Source organism: Notamacropus eugenii, chromosome X (assembly GCF_028372415.1).
Source record: "Notamacropus eugenii isolate mMacEug1 chromosome X, mMacEug1.pri_v2, whole genome shotgun sequence".
NCBI lineage: Eukaryota > Metazoa > Chordata > Mammalia > Diprotodontia > Macropodidae > Notamacropus > Notamacropus eugenii.
In genome coordinates, this window is record NC_092879.1 from 100959268 (window position 1) to 100979318 (window position 20051).

General features: G+C 50.7%; 1 protein-coding gene across 1 annotated transcript in view; it reads right to left on the bottom strand.

Moving 5' to 3' along the window:
* Window positions 1-8621: 8621 nt before the first annotated feature.
* NALF2 (NALCN channel auxiliary factor 2) overlaps window positions 8622-20051 on the bottom strand; it is a 32955-nt gene continuing 21525 nt past the window's right edge. The window contains exons 2-3 of the mRNA XM_072625886.1: window positions 11214-11385; window positions 8622-10929 (exon numbers count right to left, since the gene is read on the bottom strand). Coding sequence (XP_072481987.1) covers window positions 10619-10929; window positions 11214-11385 — 483 coding nt within the window. The 3' untranslated portion in view covers window positions 8622-10618. The remainder of the gene's footprint in view (window positions 10930-11213; window positions 11386-20051) is intronic.

A 20051-nucleotide genomic window follows, 5' to 3' on the forward strand; every position in this document is an offset into this window, starting at 1 on the left:
GGCTAAGAAGTCGGCGGAGTTGAATTGTGAAGTGGTTTGTCCACCCTCAAGGCTCCCAGGCGTGGACTTGAGCTCTCCAAACCCCAAGAATAGTCAATTCCCACTTACTAGAGCTTTCAAGTCCAATCCCCCCTCCTTTTACAAAATTGTGAGGAAGCTAAGGCCTTGAGACAGGAAATGACTTGTCCAGAGTCTTATAACAACTCTAATAGGTAGGTAATCCCATTATTAGAGATCCCTTTTACAGATGAGGAAGCGAGGTCAGAGTGACCAGATGATTTGCTCAAAGTCCTACACCTAGGGAGGGGTGGAGCCAGGCTATGAGCCTAGGTCTCTTTTGACCTCCCAGCTGCAGTATTCTTTGCACTCCACCATAGTGCATCTTTGAGATTCATTTTCTGACTGCTTCAGTATCATACCCATTTTACAGAGAAGGATACTGACAGATGAGGCAGCAACATGAGCAAGTAAGGGACAAGAGTTGTAGGCAGGAAGAAGCCAGAGTCCTGGGGCTACATCCAGGCCCTCTTGAGTAGGGTACAAAACTATTTCATAAACCCCTCCCTCCCAGCCCCAGTTCTAGCTGCTACTTAGGCAAATTCCTCCTGTGGACTTCTTGTCTTCTGGGAACAGGATGAAGCCCAATGTCCCTTAGAGTTCCTTTTCTCACTCAGGAGCTGGAGAGAGCTGCTTAGGAGCTCTGGGGAAGTGGGGCAAGATGTGGGGCAACACAAGCCACCCTGGGGAGACATCAGTCAGTGAGATGGAGTGGGCCCATTGTACACTGAAGACTGATAACTAAGTCAGCAAGGAGAGGAACCGAAAGGGGGTGAGACTCTGGATTCTTGCTTCCTGACTCCCCTGAACTGCCTCCTACATCCCTGACCAGCAAGGTCTGGCTCCCTTCCTTGTTCTGTCTTGCTGACCTGTGCTGTCTCCCCCTCCGCCACAGACCTGGCTTCAGTCATTCACTCAGGGCTACACCAGACCTAGAAATGATTGCCCCAGGGGCTCTCTAACTTGATCAAGACAGGCCAATTATCTACAATTTATGGGGCTCAATTGGAGTAGTTCAGAGAAGAATGATGTGCACAATTAAGAGACTAGAGGGTCCAGCTTCTGTTCGCTGGAGTAAGGACCGGGCCAAGGACAGCAGGAGCCTCAGGATTGAGCCAGCCAAGGGTCCCACCTGGAAAATCAGCAAACACCTAAAAGCAGGGCTGGAGGGACTATGTGTTTGATTGCTTACACTTAAGAAAGTGATGGAGAAAATGTGAAAAGAGCAGATTAAATTTACAAGTGACTTGTGTCTATATTTTCCTACTCCCCCACACCCCTCCCCAAACTGGTTGTTAAACATTTGCCAGTGCCCTGCTGGAGACAGGAAGAAAGTCTGACATCTAGGGAGCATGTGATGGTGGGGAACACCTGGAAGTCAGGGAGGGAAGGCAGGAATGAAGGGAGGAGAGAATAAGGGAGGGAGGATGGAAGGAAGGAAGGAAGGAAGGAAGGAAGGAAGGAAGGAAGGAAGGAAGGAAGGAAGAAAGGAAGGAAGGGAGGAAGGAGGGAAAGAGGTAAGAGAGGGAGGAAGGAAGGATGGAAGGAATGAAGGAAGGAAGGGATAGAGGGAGGGAGGGAAGGAAGGAAGAAGGAAGGAAGGAAGGAAGGAAGGGAGGAAGGGAAAGAGGAAGGAAGGAAGGAAGGAAGAAAGGAAGGGAGGGAGGAAGGGAAGGAGGAAGGAAGGAAGGAAGGAAGGAAGGGAGGAAGGAAGGAAGGGAGGAAGGAGGGAAAGAGGTAAGAGAGGGAGGAAGGGAGGAAGGAAGGAAGAAAGGAAGGAAGGGATAGAGGGAGGGAGGGAGGGAGGGAAGGAAGGAAGAAGGAAGGAAGGCAGGCAGGACAAAGAAGGAATTAGCTAGCCTAGAACAAAGAGGGGCAGGCAGGACTCTTCAAATGCAGACCTATCCTCAACCCCCCCACCACACACCCTATCCATACTTCCATAACTAAACTCAGTAACTGCTAACCTTGGGATCTCCTCAGTCCCTTGAGGTAGGGCTAGAAATGTCTGGAGAAAGTAGGCAATACAGAATACAGACAAGGTTCTATTGTCTGGAAAGAGAACTCAGGAACTTGGCACTCCAGAAAGTTGGGCTCTTGGGCTAGAGAGAAGTGAGCTAGGAGTGGAGGTGTTGGGGTAGGGAGTGGGGCAAGTGCGGCTGGGGGCTGGTCCTGCAGCCTTCTAGGGTGGAGGACTCGAGGAGATGAGTAGTCTTCGATGCCACTGGAGAAGCAGAGGACCCTGCCTGGGACGTAGCAACCTCTTCCAAGATGGCAAGCACCTCGTTCATTTGGTGATGCCTAGAAGAGACTTTGGACCACAGACTGGCTGATGATGGATTAGCAGAGGCAGAAAGACCCTTTTGTGTTAGGTACTTGTAGGGAAATAGAACTGGGAAGGAAATCAGAAGTCACTGAATCCAGTCTGTTCATTTTGCAGAGGAGGAAAGGGTTGGGAATATCCAAGGTAGAGAAGGAGCACAAGCCCTTTGTTTCATGTCCCTCAACCTCAGTGAATTCATCATGGCAAGCCTAGCCATCTAGACTGAGTGATTCAATAAAACAAATGTCAGCTAGGTGACAAGCCCTCAGTCAGTGGGAAAGATTCTTGGAGGCTTTGTATGAAAGCAGCTGATACTATTTGCTGCTCAAGAACTATCTTGTGTGACTGGGTGAAGAGAAATCAATCGCAGCCTGTGGAGGCTTTGTATAACACAGTAGAGAGGGGCAGGAGCCCATTCTCCCTCTGCACACTCAGATTTCTGGGGAGAATGGGCTACATACCAGAGAGGGAGCAAAAGGCAAACTCTCAGCTTCTGGTTCTCCCTTTGGGAAGCTCCCCTCAGATGTAGCTCTCTGCTGAACTGGAGGGGGAGACTCCCTCCCCATGGGATGCCCAGTTTGGGGAATGATCCAAATCCCAAACTGGCTGTTTTTCTTTTAAAAAATCATAAGATATTCCTTGGGTAGTGTCATCTGTTTTTATCCAAAGACCCAAAGCCCTTATCATCCTTTCAAATTAGGAACTTATTCAAACATAGTTGATTTTTGATGTGTCAAACTGTTCAATGAGCTCTCTGGGCCTTCTGTGATTACTGGAAAAGGAGCAGCCCATCACCCTAGCACACAGAAGAGGAAGTTACATTTAATGATAGAGTTAAGACTAGGACCTAGCTCTCCCCTCCTCCTCCGCCCCTGTCATCTCCTGATAGTATTGGACACTTATCTCTCACTTGATGTACCACCAGCTCATGAGAACTGCTCTATAGTTCTGTACAGTGGAGAGAACCAGTGCCCTGTTGTGGAAAGAGCTTTAGATATGGAGTCAGTTCAATTCAATGGAACCCACATCTATTCAGCACCTACTACATATAGTGAGAGACTTGATGGTGGTGGCCCTTGTTCTCCAGGAGCTTACAACCTAACTGGTAGAAAATGGGTACCCAAAGAGCATTGAGAGCAAAGAGAATGAGATCAGTGACATAAGGGTGTTGAGCAGGGGGGCCTCTGTTCAATTTGTCAAACTCTCATCACCTTCCTGGGATCACAAGGCATGCGATTGCTCCAGAGATCTAAAGGGCAACTTCCCTGGACATCAGCTTCTACCCTGACACATTGGCCATTGGGTTTCAGGTATAGGGGCTGCCTCTTTTTGGCCGATTGCCTGAGACTGAGGAGGGTGGGCTCCTATCTGAGGATCAGCTGTGAAAGGGCTTGCCCTCTTTCCCTGTTGTCTTTCCCCACACTCTCTCTCCCTTGGACTTCCAGACTGGAGTCCAATAAAGAGAGGGAAGGGTAGTTTTCTTCCTCTCCCTTCCCCCAAGGGGCAGGAAATGACAACATGGAAGAGAAGCTCGTGGCAAGTGACCTGTGCTGCATCAGGGGAGATTGAGAGGAGCATTCTTGGACCTCAGGCTCCCAGTTGCCTTCTCCTGCCTTCTTGGCTCTTTTTCTGAGCACAGACCAGAGTTCAACAGTCCGCAGAATGGATATTGCTAGCTTTGGGGATTCGTTTGGGGGTAATCCTAATTTCCCACATACAAGAATTCTTAAATGTGGAAGTAAGCGCTGGTCTCCCCGAGACAAAGGCTGTCCTTACCCACTCACTTCCCAGAGAAGAAGAGACTTCTCCCCACAAGATCAAGCCCATGCTAAGGGGAGGTCAGGAGATGCGAGCCTCGCCAGCCCTCCTCCATGATATTGCTGTGAGATGCCTCCATAGTGCTGGGCTGAGGGGAATTTTGTCCATGGATGCACAAAGAATCCTTTCCTTTCCACAGAAATCTAAGGAGCACTTTCTTTTTATGTTCACTCTTAAGTTTTTCAGAGCAGGTAAAATAAAGTCCATCCCCATATCTGATACTCAAGCAGTTCAATGATCATGTGTACAAGGATTCTAGTACAATTTGGTGAAACCTAGATGCAAGGTAATGCCTAGGGAGGAGGTGCTACAGATATGGGCAAGCAGTCCAAGAGACAAGCTGATCCCCAGGATCAAACCTGGCCCCCATGAGCCCAGAGTCCTTGGAGGGGGGGGAGGGATAAGAGTGCAAACAAAAGACCCAGCCAAAGCTCTATGATACATGGGGGGCTGGGAGGAGTAGCCATCCTGCCTTCACCTGGATGAAAATGCTTCCCCATCTCACTTCTGAGTGTCAGTCCTGCATTGCCATAGAAGGCTTCTTGGGTCTGTTTATCTAGCCCGAAGTCCTTTCCTGACCTCTAGTATTGAATCTCCAACTGCTTAGTAGCCACCTCGAATTGCCTGTCTCATCAACATCTTAAGCTCAGTGTCCAAAACTGAACTCAGGCTCTTTGCCCCCAAACGTCCCCTTCTCCCTAACTGCCTCATTATTGCCTCCCAGTCACTTGCAGTTTGTGCACTGGGGCTCATCCTTGACTGCTCACTCACTCACCTTCCATTTGTTAAGGGCTGTCATTTCTGCCTCAGTAACATCTGGCCTGGTGCAGGTCCTCATCACTGCGTGTCTGCCTGCCTCAAGTCCCGCCCACATCCCAGTCATCATTCACTCAGCTGTCGATCAACTCCAGTGGCTCCCTATTGCCTCCAGGATCAAACAGAAAGCCTGTAGCTTTTAAAGCCACCCCTCCTTTGGCCCCTTCCTTTCTTAGCAGTCTTCTGAAATCTCACATCCAGCCCTACTCTGTGACTCAGTGGCACCGGCTGCCTTGAGGTTCCTCCCAACATGAACCTTTATCTCCCAACCCTGAACATTTTCACTGCCTCCCCTCTCCCCACGCTGACACTCTCTCCATCCCTTCACCTCTTGGCTTTCTTCTAAAATCCCACCTTCTGCAGGAAGCCTTTCCTTATCTCACTTGAAGAGAGAGCCTTTCCTCTGGGGATTCCCTCCACTTTATCGTGTGCATCCTTGTTTGTACGTGGCTGTATGGATGTGGTCTCTCTCTAGACACAGACCAGCTTTGGCCTTTCTCCATATCTCCAGCACTTAGCTCAGTGCCTGGAATACAGTAGGTGCTTAATAAATGTTTGCTGACTTCCTGGTGGATTCTCAGCTAACCTGGACTCCCCCGGGCCCCTCTTTCCACCACTCATGTTCAGGCGGTCTCCCTTATTTGTAGAATGCTCTCCTTCACCTTCGCCTGTAAGGATCCTTCGCTCCTTGCACTGCTCACTTTAGGTCTGTATCCTGGGCAAGCTTGCCACGATCGACCTCAGTTGCCAGTGCTCTCTTTTTCCTGAAGTTACTTTGTATTTACTTCTCTGTGCACGTTATATTCCCCTTCAGCATGAGAATGGAATTGGCTCAAGGGCAGGGGTTGGCTTTGTATTCTCAGTGCCTCGCAGAAAGATCAGAACCCAGCAAGATAGTGACAAATCTTCATCAACTCTAATTGCAGGTAACCAGTCCCTGCCCTGGAGAGGAATGGAGGCCTGAGATGGTGGTTGGAGGAAAGGAGAAACTTCAAGAAACAGAAGTGGAAAGCATATTCCAGATGTCACAGATATTGAGAGCAAAGGCACAGGGGTAGGAGAGGGAAGGATGGAGCAAGAGAGATGGAAAATCATCCAGTTTTGCTGCAATGTAGCATCCAGGAAAAGGAGTGGAAGGCGATACGCTGGAGCCAGCTCCGAAGGTTCCTGGGTGCCCTCCATCCAGGTATCTGCAGCCACGCCATCTCCACCTGGCATTGGGGAACCCGGAACCTCCCTGGGCTTTGGCAGACCAGCTTTAGCCTTCTCTTGCTTGGTTTTCCACAGACCTTTCCGGATATCTCTCTGGCCATACCAGTTCCTTTGGATATGTTGCCTTTCCTCCTTTTATAAAATGTGAACTCTCTGAGAACAAGGACTGTCTAGCATACTTTGCTCTGTAATGTCAGTGCTCGGCTCTGGCTAGTCACCTGGGCCAGGCTCCCAGGGGCATAGACTCAGGGCTAAAAGCCACTTGGACTTTTGAGGATCAGAGAGGTCTGCAGGGAACCTGAAATGGCATTCAGTTCAGTCCCCTTAGTTCGCAGGTGAGCTTAAAGTGATGCTCTGAGAGGATTAGCGACTTGCTCAACGTCACACAGAGAATGACTAGGAGTTTCAACATGATCCTAGCAATGTCATAATCAATCAAAAAACATTGATTAGGCACCTCCTTCGTGCCAGGTGCTGTGCTGAGTTCTGGAGGCACTGGGCAGCGAAGAGCGGGAAGACTGGTGGGAAGGAGCGCAGCTAGGAGCCTCTTCCGGTAACTGAGGCAGAAAGAACAGACGGTAACGGTGGGGCTGCAGTGGAGGGGCTTGAGCCAAGGGCAGTTGGATCAGGCAGAACCTGAAGGATCATCGAGGGGCTGCCTGTAGGGGTGAGGGAGAGAAAAGAGCCCCAGATGCTGCTGAGATGATGAGCCCTGGGGCTTTCAAGAGTGGAAGCAGAGAAGCTGGGGACTTGAGAGGAGAGGATGAGTTCACTTGGGAGCTTCTGAGTTCCAGGCGTCCAAGGGACACCCAGGTAGAGCTATCTAGAAGATCGCTGGAAATTCAGGCCTGGAACCTTGGGGGAAAGTTGGGGAGTCCCCATGTATGTGGAATAATTGAAGCCCCAGTGAGTGTAACTCAAGAAGAGAGGACAGATAATGGGCATGGGGGATCAATCACATTGGAAAAGTGAGGGAAAGATGGGGATCCAGTTAAGGGAATAGAGAAGAAACAGAATTAAGAGAACTAGGGCTAAGAGAAGGGGTGAAGGGAGGGGATAGTTAGCATAGAGTCTGTCATGTTCAAGGTCACCTAACAAAGACACCTAATAAACCTGCCTTGACATATGCTTGGGGAAGTTGGGTGACACTGCAGTGGAGAGACTCCTCTTTTTGAATTCAAATCTAGCTTCAGACACTCACTAGCTGCATGACCCCAGTCCAGTCTTAGTTTGCCTCTGTTTCCTCCTCTGCAGAATGGGTTGGAGAAGAAAATGGCAAACCACTCCAGTATCTTTGCAAAGAAAACCTCAAATGGGGTCACAAAGAGTCAGACATGACTGAAAACATGTGTATGTTTTCATTGGCATATTCCCTAGTATGCTCACCTACACACATTGGGTCCAACAAAGCAAACTTAAGAAGCAGGTGGGCCAATGGCCTGTCAATCTTTCCTTGATGGGGGTTTTCTTTGGTATTTCTTCAAGTCTTAGGAGCTGCTGCTCTAAGGCAGGGTTAAGTCTGGCTCTGTGTCCAGTGAGAGCTGTGCAGAGTGCTTGTTATCATTCAGGGAGAATCCACCCCTTCTCTCCTTCCTGTGTAGCTCACCCCACCTCCAGCAGCTCTGAGGGGAGGCCAGCAGCTGAATGCCAGAGGGGCTATGTCCAGAACCAGGTTCTGAGAGCTTCTCTCCCCCTTCTGTCCCTATCCCCAGCCAGCCCAGGACAGCTCCTGATGGGAGGAGCATCAGTAACACTTGAAGGCCTTGGGCTGGGGAGAAAGAGGCAGACCAGAGAAGCCCCAAGCCCAGGGTTCCTTAAGATCCACCAAGGAACCAGGAAGAGAGCTCCATGGTACTGGAGTACAGGAAAGAGAGAGGGAAAAAAATTGGGGGATTGGAGGATGTCAGAACTGGGGCCTTCCTCCAGTGACAGAGAAGGAAACTGAGGTTGTGAGAGGGCAAGGGAGAGAGCCCAATGCCTTCCATGCAGGGTCTCCAGGCCAGCCAGAGCCACAGAGTCAGAAAGTATCTAAGAGACCACCATGTTCCATCCTCATTTTACATAATTAGGAATTGAAGGCTCAGAGTGGAGAAATATCTTGGCGAGCAGTTCTTCTTAGTCCAAATGCAGCTCCCTGCTCTGGCCTTCTCACTCCACCCTGTGCAAAAGGGGCCCCTTTCTACATCCCCAGACCAGTCCTTCCTGGAAGCATGTGGAGCACCATTCCAGAATTCCTCCCATTCCCCAAGAAGCCCAGGCCCGCAGGGCACAGAGGAGAACGAAAGCCAGGAAGTTATCTTCAAGTATTACCATTTTATTTCTTTATGGGGTTAACAGGGAGCTGAGGAGCCTCTGTTCCCACCTCCACCCCCCACCCCCACCCCCATCCCCAGCACAACAGAAACTGAAAGCAGTACACAGGTACATACACACACACGCACACACACACAGAGAGACTGAACACAGAGTTGGAATAGAAGAGCGAGGAGACAACTGAATTTTAGCGGGAGGGCAGTGGGTAGGCATCGGGCAGTTGGGGCAGGGGGAGCTCTTGGTAACTGGCTCAGACAATGAATATCATAGGAACTAGTGCAAAAAAGTCCTCCTCATGAAGCACAGTGTAGAAAATGGTGGTAGAATCTGGCCAGTTTAGGGTAGAGGGAGGCAGCTGGGGAAGGACCAGACGGAGGGAAGGAGGTAGGGAGGGAGGGAGGCAGCTCACAAAGGCTGGGGAAGTAGAATAACATCAACGCTGACTTTGGTGCCTCCTGGCTAGTCCGAGCTGGGCAGCTCCTGGGCACTTGGGGTGGGTGGGGGAGGTGCTATTGGCTTCCACAAGCCTGTCGCCCCCGCCCCGCCCGCAGAGGGCACTTCTGAGGGTCTCTTTCATCCTTGAGCCCCACTCTACAATCCATGCAAATACTTTAAGAGAACCTGGCCACAGAGAGCTAGCTCCCTGACTGGCTAGACCCCAGGGCTGAGCTACAGGACAGAGTTGGGCTTCCCTACGAGCCTGTCAGCCCTGACTCTGTGCCCTCCCCAACCTCTCTGAGCCCACTAATTGAATCCAGTCCCTGACCTGCTTCACTCCCATCCACTCCAGGCTTTAGCTTACAGCCTCCTTCACCCACAATCCTTTTGCAATCCCCAGGTCCCCTACCAGTGGCTCCCAGGATCAGCTCTCATGGGTCTTGGCCTTCACTGGCTGGGAACCTGCTGAAACTGAGCCTTCCTCGAAGCCTTAGAGGATATCCCGGCTCAGCCAGGGTCAGCAGGGACCTTCACTGCTGCTCTCCTTGTACATCCTTTGCTGTCCCCTCAAGTGCCCCTTAAATGGCATCTGGTCTTTGGTAGGTCAGGTGGGAGGCTCACTTGGGCAGGTCTCGGCCTCAGTGGTAGCACCAGGCCCTCCCTTCACTGAAGATTGGGATGGGATGCAGGTGGAAAAGCCTGCGTGGGGCCCCAGGCCTGAACCTTTTCTCCATGGCCCTCCAAAGTGAGAGCTGAGTCCGAACCGGCTCTCTATCTTTGAGCCCAAGTGAAGGAGAAGCGTATTGTCTGCTGCCTTACAAGGTTTTCCTGCGCCTGTCTCTGGTTTAAGCTGGTGTCCTCCTCTCCAATGCTGCTGGCTGGGGGACAGGCACTGCCCTCTGTGCAGGCCTTCGGGACAGGCCAGCCTCCCAGGTACCACAGCCTGTTTGCCTTTTCTCTCCAATAACCAGACTATCCTTGGGCCTTGCTTGGAGTCCCCGAATCGGGGCGTTCCTCGCCTGCCCTCAACCCCGAGAGTGTCTCCTCTCCTCCCCCACCTGCCGAGCCCTGTTTTCGTTCCTCTGCTCCTATCTCCCCAAGCCCCTTCCCAAGGGCTCCCTAGCTAATTCTTCCTACAGAAACCTGGCTCCTTGTCCCTCGCCAGCCACTACACTAGAGAAGCTCACTTTGGCCCCGGGAAGAGGAGGGTACAAGGCTGCGAGATAAGGGAAGGCATTGCCGGCTAACTCCTAGGAGTGTGGGGACTTGGGGGGCAGCGGGGCTTGCAGGGAATAACACAAGAAATGTGGGAGAGGACGCCTCCTCTCCTGGTCGCCCCACGGGACATCTGAAGGCCTGGGGTGGGCTTGCTTGCCAGAGCCAGGTCTCGAGCCGGGGTGACTGCTCCCCGCTTTTTGGCTTGGACTTGGGGGAGGGCGCTGGAGGCTGCTCCCTGCTCCCCCCCCCCGTCGGAGCTGCTCTCGGGCCGGGGGTCCCCCTCCCCCCTCCCCTGGTCCTGCACCTCCTCTGGGAGGAGGGTCTTTTGCAGGAGCGGCGGCAGGAGCAGCGGCGCTGCGCGCTGGCTGGAGGGGCGCTCTCCCTCCCTCCCCGGGGGACATTCTTCTCTGGACACGCCCTCTTCTAGGGCAGGCAGCACCTGTAGGCCCAGACCCCCCGCACTCTGGCTGCGGTGTGCAGCAGCATGAGTGTGAACACCAGAACGCACAGGCGGATCCTGCCAGGGCTGAGGCAGGAGCCCCCTGACACCGGCAGCAGCAGCGCAGGGGGCCTGTATGCTGAGGGGGCCAGCAGGTGGTGGTGGGAGGGGGGCAGCTGCTGGTGCTGGGAGGTCTCAGGGAATGCGCGTCCCCCCCCGGAGGAGCCGGCACAGGGCTTCAAGTCCACCTCACAGCACTCGGCCTCCTCGGAGCCCCGCGAGCTCTCCATCACCCCTGCCAACAGACAAGCGGGCGGCTTGGGCTTGGCAGTTGGCGAGCGCCGCCAGGCCTCGCCTGGGCCCCTGACCCTTCCCGAAGACGCTGAGCCTTCCTCCCAGAGTCCAATGGGGGGTGGGGGCGGAGAAGAGGTGGTGGCCCCCCAGTGAGTACCTCGGCTGAGGTCCTGGCCCAACCCCAGCTTCCCTCCCCAACTCTGCCTGGGGCCCTCCGCGCCCCTCCCCACTATGTCTGGGGCCCTCCTCGCCCCTCCCCCATTCTGCCTGCCCCACCCCCCTGACCTGCACAGATGAAGCCGGGGAGACCTCCATAGATCAGCTCGTCATTGTCGGGGAGCACAAAGGGGCACCTGGTCTGCACCTCCAGGCAGTATCTCTCGCATGGCACCCGGGGATGGCAGTTGTGCTGGGTCACCTTGAAGTACTCAGAGCACAGCCAGGCCTTGTAGACAGCCTGGGAAGAGAGGAGACAGGGTCACCCTCAGGGCCACCCCTCCCCCGGGCGAGGTGCCCCCCCAGCTCCCTGGAACCTCCCATTTACAACAGGAAGTGAGTTTCCCGATGGGGGAGGGGACCCCTGGGTCCTTACATCTCATTCAGAAGGTGATATGCTATACTGAAAAGCATAACACTCAGAACGGAGAAGGACCTTAGACCGGAGAGCAGAGAACGTTCGAGCTAGGCGGATGAGCCAGGTGAGCTTGGGCAAGCTACTTCACCTCTCATCCTCAGTTTCCTTATCTTTAAAAGGCAGGCTGAAGTAAGTGATCTCTAAGGTCCCTTCCAGCTCCAAATCTCCAACCTTAGAGAATATCTGCTCCAAATGAGATCCAGTTTCCTCAAGTGTAAAAAACATTGCCCAAGGTCACACAGCTAGTTAGCGGCAGAATTGGCACCTGACAATCCTAAATCCATCATCTAGGGACCCATGCCAGGAACCCAGCAACCATACTATAATGACCCAGAAATACCTCTGGTGACATTCCCCAGGAGAGTAGAAGCTCCTTGGGGGCGGCCCCCCCTTTTTTACTTGTTTTCTTTGTAACTCTGGTGTCTAGCTCAGTACCTGGCACATAGTAGGCACTTGGTAAATCTTTGTTGGATAGAGTTGAGCTGACATAAGCCAAGAGTCTGGGAAGAATGCATCAGGGGAAATGTATTGTCAGTGCCACAACATGAGGGGTGGGTGGATCACCCCAAGAGCACCTAGCATCCCGATGTGGGTCATTGCAAACACTCTCCCAGCCAGAGAGGCACAGCCAGAGACCCCCAGAAAGCAGAGAAGAAAAGAAGTGAGGATGGGAAAAGGAAAGCAAAAGAAAGACAGAGAAGGGCTCAATTTCCCAGGAAACAAGGACTCAGATCCCATGGGTCCCACCTTGAGGAGCTCAATGCCACTTGAAGCAGTTGAAATAGAGAAAAGGGAGAATCTTCAGGATGCACTGCAGACTAGGGAGCTATACTTAGTTATATTGAGTTGTACATACCCCTCTCCCCTCCATTCCTGTCCCCACTCCCGACACCCAATCAAAGAAGAGGGCCCAGGACAGAGGTTTGAGATATGTCTATGTTAGCAGTTGTGGAGGGGGGATTGGGGTGGGGTGGGAGGATGGGTGTGACTTTTTGCTGGAGACAAAAGTCTAAGAAGGAGCAGTCTGAGAGGTAGGAGAAGAACCAGGCAAAAGTTAGTGGTACAATGCAAAGCCATAGAGGAGAGTGTGTCTAAAGTGTCCAAGGCTTCAGAGAGGTCAAAGATGGGGACTGAGAAGAGATCATTGGAACAGTAATGAAAAACTCATCCATCAGTGCCTTTAGGTATGACCATGTTGAATCTGAGGAATGAGTGAAAGGGGAGAAACTGGAGGCCCAAAATGGAGACAGCTTTTGTCTAGGACTCATTAAGATGCTAAGAGTATCTGTAGAATCAGAGTCAGTCAACCTGAACCCCACATAGGAAAATACTCCCTGAAAGGATAGTCAGTGATGGCTTCAAAGTAGAGAAATCTGTGTTCAGAACTAGGTTACTATGGCAAAAGTCTCACAGCTCAGTGGACAGACTGTTGGCCCTGGAGGCAGGGGAGACCGGCCTCTGACATTAGCCGAGTTGTGCTGAGTGAATCACTGAACCTTTCTGAACATCTGGTGCCATATCTGTAAAATGGTAACTGTAACATATGGTATATAATTATATTATGTAATATATAATTATATATAATATATATGATATTCTTTTATAGGAATATTATAATACTATCTGTAGTACCCCCAAAGGGTTTAAGTGAAGATGAGATGGAAAGTGCTTTGTGATTTAGGGGATAAATGTAAAGTGTTAACTGAGGTTCAGAAACTCACCTTCACAAGCAGTAAGTAAGGAAACATGTTTATTTGGGCCTACTATGTGCCAAGCACTGTGCTAAGCACTTTTTACAAATATTATCTCTCTTGATCCTCACAATAACCCTTTGACATAGGTGCTCTTATTATCCCCAAACTGAGATAAAAAGAGGTTAAATGAGTTGTCCGGGGTCACACAGCTAGTAAAGTATTGGAGGTCTATTTTGAACTCAGGTCTTCCTGACTTTGGGGGCAGTACTCTATTTGCTGCACCATCTAGCGGCCTTCACGTGGAATTACAGGAGAAGAGGCACATGGCTAGACTGAGGAAGATCTGGGCATTTTAGTGGACCACAATAAGATCTGGCAGCCAAGAAATCAGAAGGAATCTTAGATTGCATGAAGAGAGGCCCAGTGCCCAGACCTGTGGTCAGAACACATGGGATTTATCGTGTTCAGTTCTAGGCAGGTGCCACAACTGAAAAGGAAGCTTGACAAGCCGAAAGAATTGAGAGGGAAGTGACCAGACTGGTGAAAGGCCTGAAGACAATGCTAGATGAGGACTGTTTGAAGCAGCTGGATGTGGAGAAGAGAAAGGGATGCAGTATCAGGGATGAGAATGTTGGCTTCAGGTATCTCAATGGCCATCCCGAGGAAGAGGGCTTAGATTCCCAGAACTGGGAGAAATAGATGAAAATTCTTCCTCCAAAGAGTGGCACTTTCTCCTCTTTGAGGGAAGGAAGGATTCCCACTCCTCAATACATTCTAATGGGGATTCCTTTGGGGCTGGGGTTGGACTGCAGAGCTGGCTTTGATAATGCAAGAACCTTAAAGCCCTCCAGAGACATCAGCCATCATGAAGAGAAAGGGAAGGATTAAAACAGTCAGCAGTGTTGGCAACTTAGGAAGGATCTAGAAAATAGCCATCTCTTCCACTGCTCGGGATCTGCTCCCCTTCTGCCACCCCCACCCCATCAACTGAACCTTTGCACCACTTTTCCTCAGGAAGGGGTTGAAACTGAAAGCAACCCCATTCTTGGGGGGGCAGGGATAGAAGGGGAAAGAGCGCCCTCCTGTGGACTTTTGGTAATTGGAATGAAAATAAGTCTTCAGGAACCTAGGGGGGAAAGGATGTGAGGAGCCAGGATGAGAGCCCCCATTTCATGTCCACACCACCACCCACTGCAGCTGCCCAGTAAGAATAATAGTAACAATTTCTATAGCACCTACTATGTACCAGGTACTGTACTAAGTGCTTTACAGGCATTATCTCATTTGATCTTCACGACAATCCTGGGAGGTAGGTGATTCTTAACCTTGTTTTACAGTTGGGAAAACTGATGCAGACAGAAGTTAACTGACTTGCCCAAGGTCACACAGTTAGTCAGTGTCTGAGGCTGGATTTGAAATCGTCTCCTTTACTTCAGGCACAGCATGCTATCCACCACACCACTTAGCCACTCCATATTATTATTGCTGCCAGCTAATTCTTCCCTGAGTGTCTGGGGATGGAGAGCTCATCCTCACCCCAAGCTGACCATTCCACTTTGGAACAGCTCAGATAGTTAGGATCAAGATCGGCCTCTCTTTCCCGCATTCGCTCCTGGTTTTGACAGTCCTCCAAACACTTGGAAGGCTCTAAATGGTGCAGGTCATAAGCCACTACACAAATTTGAGGGTTTTTGTTAATTGAAGAAAGACATCCCATCTTCTCCCCTTCCCCCAAGTTTCCTCTTTTCCAGGTTCAACATTCCCAGGTGCCTCGGGCCCCTACACTAGCCTGCTATACCAACTTCTGAGAAACTAGGGATTTTTCCAGGTCAGTTGTTTTTATTTCTGGTTTTTCTCCCAATTTTGTTTGTGGTCCTACTATTTCTTCTCCATTCTTCTTTTTGGGGCATCCATTGCTTTACTAAAGTTTTCCAGCCAGTTCATTCCAAGCCATCTATTTCCTGTCCAGTTTTTTCCTAATTTTACTCTCCTCTCTTCCTTCAGCTCTGGTTAAGTCTTCTACTCAACAGCACATTGAGTATCTATCTGCTAGATGCTTGAGGTACAATGACAAAAATGTCACCATCCTTGTCGTGTTAGAAAAATCCAGATGCAAGCTGATCAGGACAGAGAACTATTATTTCCTTCATTCCACTAGGTCAGAGTGTCCTGGCACTTAAGCAGACTGGAGGATCCAGCCCAATGCCAAGAGAGCTTGCAGAGATACAGCCCAGGGTATTGGCCTAAGCCAGAAGGGAGAGGGAAGGAGAGACTTGGCCCCACTTAGGTCCCTGCATCTAGATACCCACTGGAGGCCAGCAGTGGAAGGAGTGGGAGCCACAGCGTCTCATCTAGATCTAGGTTGGGTGTGGGCACAGTGATAGAGGGGGAAGCAGAACCTATTTTTCTCTTTCCTTGGCGGTCCCTGGGAAGGGGGAGGGGAAAGTAGCCAGGTATGATAACAGTCTGACCTAGTCTGAGCTACATCAGCATCTTTGTGATTGGCGGACAGTGAACCTCGACTGGGCAAATGGAGAATCCAATAGGGATTCGGCTTTGGTGCTTCCTAATGCAGGGGTCTCCAGGATTTGGGGAGCCCCACCCTGATCCATTAAAAAAAAGTGTACACATCCCTGTGTGTATTTCCTTCTTTGTCAGTTACATACCCATCCTATTGCACTAGTATGTTATGTACATTATCAAACATAAGTGAAAGCAGACATTTAAAAGGGTGACATCCAGATGAAATGACAGTATTTTAAAGTCAGTTTTTAACAGTATGCAAACTTCTCTCACTAAAAAGTCATTACTTTAGTAAGGTCAGTGTGAATGGATATGCTTCATTATTTTTGAAACTCATGCTTGGAATTAGCTTTCTGGTTAGGGTTTGTCTCTCTCCCTAGTCTTGTGATTCATTGATTAGAAGTGAGGAAAGCTTCATTTTTCCAAGGTCTTGCCAACCATTATGGCTCTGTGCTAATATCCCAAGGCATAAAATACACTTAGTTTGAGGCTCATCCCTCCCATCACTATTTCACATCATCAGTGATTGGGAATACTCTGGACTGTCTTCTTGGCAAAGAGCTTCTGGCTATATTCTTGTTTTTAGCTGTTAAGTGGCTGATCAAGAGCTAACACCAGGAGCCAAAGTGTCAACCCTGAAGCTCCCTTCCTGTTCCTTGCATTGTCTTCCACCCACAATTTGTTTATCAGCAGGCCCTGGTCCAGTTTATGAAAGTGAGTGTAGGTCAAACTAGATAAAGACCACACTGCCCCCTCAATCCAAAGTTCAATGAACTGGGAGTTCATTGTTAGCTTGGAAGAGAGATGACCTTGGGGCTGGAGAGTCTTTTTTGGAGGGTCTGTTACAGAATGAAATCAAGATTAGGCTGCTTCTGCTTGGAGACCCCCCCTGCCCCCCCCCCCCCAGCCAGACAGAATTGTCTCTCTGTGGCCAACACTCCCCTAGTTCTGGGAGGTCCCCAGCGTGGAATCTCCTCACAGTGATGCTAATACCAGCCCAGAGCTGCTGGCCCATCCTGGCCCCCTAGAAATTCTCCAGAGGGGAACCCCACAACCTTCTCTCCTCACACTGGGAGGCTCCAGCATCTCACTTGAATCACAAGCAGCCTCCCTTCTTTTGGAACTTGGGATTTGCTGAATTCTTTGACCCTGGGGCTCCTTCCATCCTCTTTCTTGGAACTGTGCTTGTACCGTCCCTTTCCCTCAACCAGGAGCAATTGGGTGGAGGGAATTTCTGGGAGACAGATGTGGACATGATGAGGGAATAACTTTCTCATAAAGTGGAAAGGACGACCTCAGGAGGCTGGGACTACTTTGTCACTGGAGATCTCCAAGCAAAAGCTGTGTGCCCACTTGTGGAGGATATCCAGAGGTGACGCCTGCTCAGTTCTGAGATTGTGTGATAGATACTTCCATCTGCCCAGAAACAGAAGCCCCTTGGCCCACCTGCTATGCAGCTCCAAGCCAGCTCCTGGCCACTAGGGATTCTTCTGGCTCCCCCCACCCAGTTTCTTGGAGCTCAGGTCTAACCTTGCCAGATCTCCAGCTGAGGTGCCCCTGCAGAGGGACTCAGTTCCCCCTCCCTCCCATGGCAGCTGCAATTAAGCCTAATAAGCTTGTTCATCTGCTAATAGGCAAGGGGAGGGGGTGGGAGGGGGGTTAGTGGTGGCCTGCAGAAGAGTATATAGCCTCTCTCCTTAATTAGTAGACCCCCCCTCCCTGAATCTTAACCCCCCTATCCTTGGTCTCCATGGCAACTGACTGGGTGAGCAGATTGCCTGGGGAGGACACCAGGCCTGTGGGTGGAGAAGCAGGAACAGGCAAGGAGCTAATGAGGGGATTGGAAGAAGGCTTCCTTTGGGCTGGGAGCTGTTCCAATCCCCCAGACTGCCCCTTTCTCTCCTGCTGTGGGCACTGCTGGCTGCTGTGAGACCAGGGCCAAGTCCTTACTAGAAAAGACCACTTGGGCATTCCAATTGGGTTCTGCTGCTTGCTGCCTTTCCCATAGGCCTCAGTTTCCTTACCTGTAAAACAAGTGGGTTGGACAAGATGACCACAGAAGTTTCTTTTGGCCTTAAGTCTGGGATCCTGTAAGAACACTTAGCAATCACAAGGAAAGTCCCCAGTTGTCAGGACAGAGGTATTCCCAACCTTGTTCCACTATCGAATGTAGATGGCCTGATAGCCTTTTTCTCCCTAACACACAGGGTTATGGGCGCTCTAGGCAACCACAGGGGATATTTCACTGTGACTTGGCACCAGGAAAGGTAAATAGAGGCCAGGTTGTAAGAGATGCTGGCAGGTGGGCACAGTGTGGGAGGAACACAGTCAGCTGCCTGCTCCCCTGAAATTCTAGAGTGATAGATGTCTTCATAGAACTTAGATGTTAGCCAATCCAGCCCTTTCATTTTACAGAAGGGGGAAACTGAGGCCCCAAGAAAGGAAGGGACTTGCCCAAAGTCACATAGCTGTAAATGATAGTCCTGGGATTTGAACCCAGCTCTCTTTGACTTTCTAATTACAACCTGTGATTTCTGAACCTGCAGAGTAAGAGTTTGGGTGAGGTGGTCCGAGGGTAACGTAGGGGAGCAAACCCTCTCTGGGGAGCCCCAGAATCTGTCATTGCCTTTGCAAGGAAGAAAGATAGGAAGAGGATGTCTGGACCCTGACCCCAATGTGGGTACAATGGTGGGGGTAGTTGCAGGGGGTGGGGGGGTCTCTTCTGATCTTAGCTCTCCATTCTGTGCAGAGCTCCTTCCCGAGTCCAGCCTAGACCCTGGCTCCTACAGTCCTGTTGCCATGGGAACGAGGAAGTGGGAAAGCAGAGAGTAACTGGAAGAAACATCAATTAGCCCCAAAAGAAAGCTGAGAAGGCGGCCTGGCCCTACCCCCGCTCCTTCCTGCTGCGCTGCTCCACCTCAGTACTTATATTCTTCTGAGACAACCAGGCATGGAGGGAGAAGCTTTTCTTTGTGCCCCCTCAAACTCTTTCCCAACTGGCCTTGGTCAAAGCAGCCAGAAAAGGACCTTTTCCCAAAGCTTAGAGCAGAAAGGGACCTCAGACACCATTGAATACAGCCTGCGCCACCTACAACATACCTGCCAAGCAGACATCCGACTTCTTCATAAAGAGCTCCAGTGATGGGGAACTCAGAGGTGGCCCCCATTGCTAGAAGGTGGTCCCTCCACTGGAGGATCGGCTCAGGTCTAGGGGCTGCCCACCCACTGCCTGCCCTCCCAAAGTACATGATCTTTTACTTGGCCGATACCTAATTTGTGCTGTTGCCCTGCCCCAGTAGATTGGGAGATCCCTGGGGACAGGGACCATTTTGAGAGAGTCAGAGCACTTAGTCAGTGCTTAATAGATGCTCCATTTCCCTCCCTCTGAAGGCAGCCCAATTTCACTTTTGGATAGTTCTCATTATGTCCCTAAGAAGAGGAATGCTCTGCCCTTCTTTGATGTTCCTTAATTGCTCCTGATTCTGCCCTCTGGGGCAAAGCAAAAGAAATTGAATCCCTCTTCCACAAATGTGAAGACACTGGTCACCCCTAAGTTTCTCTTATTCACTTCGTCCGTCAATCAACATTGACTAAGTGCCTACAATATGCCAGGCACTGTGCTAAGTGCTGGGGCAACAAAAAGAGGCAAAAGATGGTCCCCGCTCTCAAGGAGCTCATAGCCTAAAATAAATAAATATGTACAAGCAAGCTTTATACAGGACAGAGAGGAGGGAAGGCACTAGAATTTAGAAGGGATGGGAAATTTTCCTGTAGAAAATGGATTTTAGTTGGGACTTAAAGGAAGCCAGAAAAACCAAGAAGTGGAGATGAGGGGGGACAAATGCCTGGGGTCAGGAGATGGAAGAGTATGGGAGGGGGAGCAGGGGGGAAGAAGACTGCTAAGGGAGGAGAGGCTAGGCCTTTGAATGCCAAACAGAGGATTCTGTATTAGTATACATTATGGATTATTTATTTGATAAAAACACTCCCAGTTTCTTTAGCTGATCCCCCTCTGGCCTACACCATGATTTCCTGTCTTCTCCCCATGCCTGCAGCCCACAGGGTGACACATGGAGCTCTCTGGCTGATGGGCCCTGCCACTGCTCCTGACATGAACAAGAGATTTCTAGGCTACAGGCACCATATGCCACACCTGCCAGAACCTAGACAATTTCAATGTGTTTCCTTTGGGGCACAGGAACTTGGAGTTCCTAATTTAATATATTTATTCTCCAGGATTCATAGTTCTTCCACCAAGGCCTGGGGCCCACT